Below are 6086 nucleotides of genomic sequence, written 5' to 3' on the forward strand. Positions count from 1 at the left end.
CCCCCCGCAGCCCCCCCGGCCCCTCAGCGGCTGTAGCCGAACTCGTCCGCGTCGTCAGCCCGGAAATCACCGTAACGCCACAGGTTCAGCTGGGGGGACACGGGTCAGGGGGCACCCACACACAGGGGGTCAGGGGGCACCCCCAAACACGGGGGGCAGCCAGGGGCACCCCCAAACACGGGTCAGGGGGCACCCACACACAGGGGGTCAGGGGGCACCCCCAAACACGGGTCAGGGGAACCCCCAAACACGGGGGGCAGCCAGGGGCACCCCCAAACACGGGGAGATGCAGTCGGGGACACCCCCAAACACGGGGGGGTGCAGTCGGGGACACCCCCAGACACAGGGGGGTGCAGTCGGGGACATCTCCAAAAATGAGGGGGTTGCAGTGGGGGTGGGGGCACCCCCAAAAGAGGGGGGCTACAATTAGGGTCACCCTGGGGGGAGGGAGGCTGGAGCGGGGTCACCCCCAAAATACAGGGGTGCAGTCAGGGGCCGTCCCAAAATGGGGGGCTGAAGTCAGGGTCACCCCCAAAAGGGAGCTGTGGGGTCACCCCCAAAATGGGGGGTGGCTGCATCAGGGCCACCCCAGGGTAGGGGTCGCAGCCAGAGTCACCCCAAAAATGGCGGGGCTGCTGTCAGGGTCACCCCCAAAGGGGGAGGCTGCAGTCAATGTCATCCCCAAAACGGGGGGATGCAGAACCGTCACCCAAAAAAATGGGGGGGGCTGCAGTCAGGGCCACCCCAAAATGGGGGGGATGCAGCAGAGTCACCCCCAAACTGGGGGGCTGCACCCAAATAACCCCTCGAGTTGGGGGTACCACTTACAGCACACCCCGAGCCAAGGGGGCTCCCCAAGCCCCCGGTCTGGGGTCCCCCCACTCACCCGGGCACTCTTGGCCGCCTCCTGCGCGTTCAGGTACTCGGTGATCTGGGGGCACAGACCGGGGGTGACCCCGTGTCCCCCCCCTCGGGGGGCTCTGGGGGGCACCCCCGGGGACCCCCATCACGGGGAGACCCCACGCTGTGGTGGGGGGAGTGGAGGGCCCCCATGTAGGGTGGGGTGAGCCCCCTCCCCCTCCAGCCCCTTCCCCGGCCCCCCCGGGGCCGCCGCCGCCGCCGAGCCGGGATCGATGCGGCCGCGGCTGAGCCGGGATCGATCAGCGCCGGCGGGAGGGGGCAGGGACCTCCCGGCACCGCCAGCACACCCCCGACACCCCCCGCACTCCCCCAACTCCTGCCCAACACCCCCAGCACCCACCCAAGACCCCCCAGCAATCACCCACCCCCCAAAACACCCATTCACCCCCCAGCACCCGGCCACCCCCCCCCCGCAAGACCCACCCAGCTCCTCCCAGCACCCCCCCAGGCACCCACCCAACACCCCCAAGACCCACCCCAGACCCCCGGCACCCCCTGAGCACCCACCCAAGACTCCCAGCACCCACCAAGGACCCCCCCCCAGGACCCCCACGCCTCCTCCCACCCAACACCCCCAGCACTCACCCCAGACCCCCAGCACCACCCAGGACCCTTGTAGCACCCACCCAACACCCACCCCACCCCCTCCCACCCCCCCAGGACTCCAGACCCCCCCTCCCCCTGCCCCGCACCCACCACTTTCTGGAACTGCCTCTCCTTGCGGGGCTCCACCATGACCAGCCCCTCCTTGACCAGCCCCAGCCCCACGTCGCTCTTGGAGTCGGCGAACTGGAGGGTGACGTGGGGGCAGCCCGGGCCCAGGTGCTCCACGTTGAGCAGGCACTGCGTGTTCTGGATGTCCCTCACCACGCTGTCCACGGCGTCCGCCCGCGCCTCCTCCTGCGCCACCGCCCGTCAGGGACCCCCGCGCACCCCCTGCGCCCGTCAGGGACCCCCGCGCACCCCCCGCACCCAGCAGGGACCCCCGCGCACCCCCCGCGCCCCGTCAGGGACCCCCGCGCACCCCCCGCACCCAGCAGGGACCCCCGCGCACCCCCCGCGCCCTCACGGACCCCCACGGGCTTCAAGGACCCCCTCCCACCCTTGGGAACCCCCCGTGGCACGGGCACAGCACCCGCCGTGGGGTTGGGGGTAAGGGAGGCACAGCCCCACCGTGGGAGGTGGGGCCCCCCTGCACACATGGGGGTGCGGGTGGCACTGGGGACCTCACGGGGCTCTTCTGGGGGTGCTGCTGCCCCCCCCCCTTGCCTGGGTCAGTCTGGGGGAGCGGGGGCAGGGTTGGGGTCAGGGTTGGGATCCAGAGTTGGGGTTCGAGGTCAGGAGCCTCTTTGAATCCCCAGAGTGGGGGTTCACGATTGGGACCCAAGGTTGGGGGCCAGGCTTGGGGGCCAGGGTTGGTACCCGGGTTTGGGGTCCAAGGGTGGGTCTTGGGGTTGGGGTGTAGGTCTGGGGGTAATGTTTGGGACCCAGAGCTGGCGTTCAAGGTCAGGGGTAATTTTGGGGACCCAGGGTGGGGGAGCCACAGTGGGGACCCAGAGTTGGGGCCCAAGTCTGGGGGCCACAGTTGGACCCAGGGTTGGGGCCCAGGTCAGGACCCCCCAGGGCCCCCCAGCCCCGCCCCGTACTCACGTCCTGCGGCACCTGGATGAAGGCAAAGGTGTACTCGGTGGCCTGGGGGGGCAACACCCGCGGGGAGAAGGCTGGGGGCAGCGGGGCCAGGCGGGACGGGGGCAACGTCTCCTTCTGCGGGGGGACACGGGGTCAAGGGGCACACCACGGGGTCAAGGGGCACACCACGGGGTCAAGGGGGACACCATGGAGGGGGGGCACCATGGATGGAGGGAGGGTGGATGGGTGTGTGGATGGATGGATGGATGGATGGATGGATGGATGGATGATGGATGATGGATGGATGGATGGATGATGGATGGATGGATGGATGGATGGATGGATGATGGATGATGGATGATGGATGGATGGATGGATGATGGATGGATGGATGGATGGATGGATGGAGGGATGGATGGATGGATGGATGGATGGATGGATGGATGGATGGATGATGGATGATGGAGGGATGGATGGATGGATGGATGATGGATGGATGTTGCAATGGATGGATTGGGAGGATGGATGGGTGGTATGGAGGGTGGATGGCTGATGGATGCGATGGGGATGGCTGAGGATGGGGTGGCTGGATGGCTGGTGGATGTACGGTGGATGGAGGGTGGATGGAGTAGCTGGAGGAGGATGGAGGAGGATGGATGGATGGATGATGGATGGATGGTGGTGGAGGATGGATGGATGGGTGGATGAGGAATGGGTTGATGGATGGTAGGGTGGACAAAGGGTGATGGATGGGTGGATGGGTGGATGGATGGAGGGATGGATGGATGGATGGATGGATGATGGATGGATGGAGGGATGGATGGATGGATGGATGGATGGGTGGATGGATGGATGGAAGGATGGATGGATGGATGGATGGATGGGTGGATGGGTGGTGGATGGATGGTGGATGGATGGATGGATGGATGGATGGAGGGATGGATGGATGGGTGGATGGATGGGTGGATGGATGGAGGGATGGATGGATGGGTGGATGGATGGATGGAGGGATGGATGGATGGGTGGATGATGGATGGATGGATGGATGGATGGATGGAGGGATGGATGGGTGGATGGATGGATGGATGGATGGATGGATGGAGGGATGGGTGGATGGATGGATGGATGGGTGGATGGATGGATGGATGGATGGATGGATGGATGGATGGATGGATGGATGGATGGATGGAGGGATGGGTGGATGGATGGATGGATGGAGGGATGGATGGATGGATGGCTGGAGGGAGGATGGGATGGAGGGATGGATGGTGGAGGGATGGATGGCGGATGGAATGGCTGGATGGATGGTGGCTGGATGGCGGGATGGTGGATGGATGGAGGGATGGCGGGAATGGATGGGTGGGGATGGATGGCGGGATGGATGGATGGAGGGATGGATGGAGGGATGGATGGAGGGATGGATGGATGGATGGATGGGTGGATGGATGGAGGGATGGATGGATGGGTGGAGGGATGGGTGGAGGAGCAGGAGCTGGGAATGAGGGAAAAGGAGGAATCGGAGCAGAGAGGATGCAGGGATGGATGCAGGGATGGATAGATGGATGGGTGGAGGAGCTGGGAATGAGGGAAAAGGAGGGCTCAGAGCTGGAAGGATGCAGGGATGGATGGATGGATGAATGGATAGACAGATGGATGGATGGGTGGAGGAGCAGGAGCTTGGAATGGGGGAAAAGGAGGGATCAGAGATGGATGGATGGATGGGTGGATGGAGGGATGGAGGGATGGATGGATGGATGGATGGGTGGATGGATGGATGGATGGATGGATGGATGGATGGGTGGATGGAGGGATGGAGGGATGGATGGATGGATGGATGGATGGGTGGATGGATGGATGGATGGATGGATGGATGGATGGATGGATGGATGGATGGGTGGATGGAGGAGCAGGAGCTGGGAATGAGGGAAAAGGAGAGCTCAGAGCCGGAAGGATGCAGGGCTGGATGGAGGAGCAGGAGCTGGGAATGAGCCAAGGGAGAGGCGGCAATTCCAGCTCGGGGAGCTCTGGAGTGGCCTCTTCTCCCGGTGCTTGAAATCCTCCCACTGACTTCCTGAGCTCTCCTGGGAAAACAGCCCGTGGGAGGGACGGAGTGGAGAAGGTGGAAGCCTGGGATGACTTTGAAGGAGCCTGTGTGTGGTTAAGCTCAGCTTTGTGTGTTTAACTCCAAAGATCCCAGATTAAATATTTAGGGATCCCTCTGGAAAGCTTTGGACTGGTTTGGGGTGGAAGGGACCTTAAATCCTACCCCGTTCCCTCCAGGAACACCTTCCACCATCCCAGGTTGTTCCACCTCGGCCTTGGGCACTGCCAGGGCTGAGCAGCCCCAGCTTTAAATCCAGGCTGGATTGGAGCAGAAAGATTCCCAGGTTATCCCAGGGAACTTCCCCAGCATAAGTTAATATTCCAACCGGCAAAGCCTGTGCTGGGCAGGATCAGATTCCTGCTTTTCCTTCAGGAGATCGCTCCAGAGGGAATTTGGGAGAGGCAAATTCCTCCGGGGATCCCTGGAGCACATCCCTGTTCCCTGTTCCCTGTGCCTTGTGCTCCCTCCGGGTGGGATGGTGATCCCAGAAAGCCACCACACCACATTCCATGTGGGATCCCCGCTCCGGATGCCTCCGTTGGCTCCTGGCACCGTGGAGACCTTCCCAGAGGGTTGGTTCCGGTGCTCCCATGTGGAATTCGGACGGTTCCAGCCTCTCCAGTGGCCTTTTCCCAGGAGAAGGACCTGCTGCTTCTCCTCCTGCCTCATCCAAGCTCCAGGAATTCCTCTGCCCTCCACTGAGTTCCCAGGGTTTTTCTGTAAATCCAACAAATAACCCGAATTGTTCCCCAAAATACTCAGCCTTTCACCTGGAATTAAAACAAGTGATAAGCAGGAGAGAGACTGGGAATGACTTGGAATTCCAGGGGTGAAGGAGGAACACACAGCCTGCCCAGCTGGAAGCTTTTCCAAGGCAGGTAAACCTTGGATAGGGTTTGGATCAGCTCCTCTGATTTCCTTGACAGATGTGGGGAAAAAAAAAAAAAAACCTAAAACAATTCCCAATTTCTCCCTCTGAGCCAGAACCGAAGGAGGAAAAATCTCCAGCTCCCAATAAATGTTTGACACAGAGAAAAACTCCAATTTTTTGGGACTGCTGTGGAAAAACAAAGGAAAATGAGGAATATTGTCCCTGTTGGAGCCAGGCTGGGCTTCTCCTTCAGAATTCCTTTTCCTTCCCACACTGGGAGGGAGCAGCAGGGTCAGGAATCCACTTCCAGGCTGGATTGGATGGTTTCCCCCAGCAGGAAGGTCGGGAAGCTCTTCCCTGACTCCCAGATCCACAACCCAAAGGAATTTTGCTTCCCTAATGAGCAGCCCTGGGCTGTTCCAAGGGAGAAACGGATCCAAGGAAGATGGTCCTGGAATATCTGCTGCTACTTGTCCTTAGATTTCCTACAAACCCCAAATATTCCAGTAAAGTTTTAGATCAGGGGTTGGGCTGCTCCAACCTGGCTGGTTTTCCCAAAAA

The 6086-nt window shown here is 61.6% G+C and overlaps 1 protein-coding gene across 1 annotated transcript; it reads right to left on the reverse strand.

Annotated features, from left to right (window-relative positions):
• Window positions 1-6: 6 nt before the first annotated feature.
• Window positions 7-5323, reverse strand: LOC120323068 (staphylococcal nuclease domain-containing protein 1-like). Its single transcript, XM_039380236.1, has 5 exons — window positions 5156-5323; window positions 2572-2685; window positions 1618-1821; window positions 887-931; window positions 7-89 (listed from the first exon to the last, which is right to left on the reverse strand). Exons 1-5 carry the CDS (start codon window positions 5321-5323, stop codon window positions 24-26), a joined length of 597 nt encoding a protein of 198 aa, XP_039236170.1. The 3' UTR covers window positions 7-23.
• Window positions 5324-6086: the final 763 nt, after the last annotated feature.

Source organism: Pipra filicauda, unplaced genomic scaffold (assembly GCF_003945595.2).
Source record: "Pipra filicauda isolate LSUMZ 115617 unplaced genomic scaffold, ASM394559v2 scaffold1077_size81871_pilon, whole genome shotgun sequence".
Taxonomy (NCBI): Eukaryota; Metazoa; Chordata; class Aves; order Passeriformes; family Pipridae; genus Pipra; species Pipra filicauda.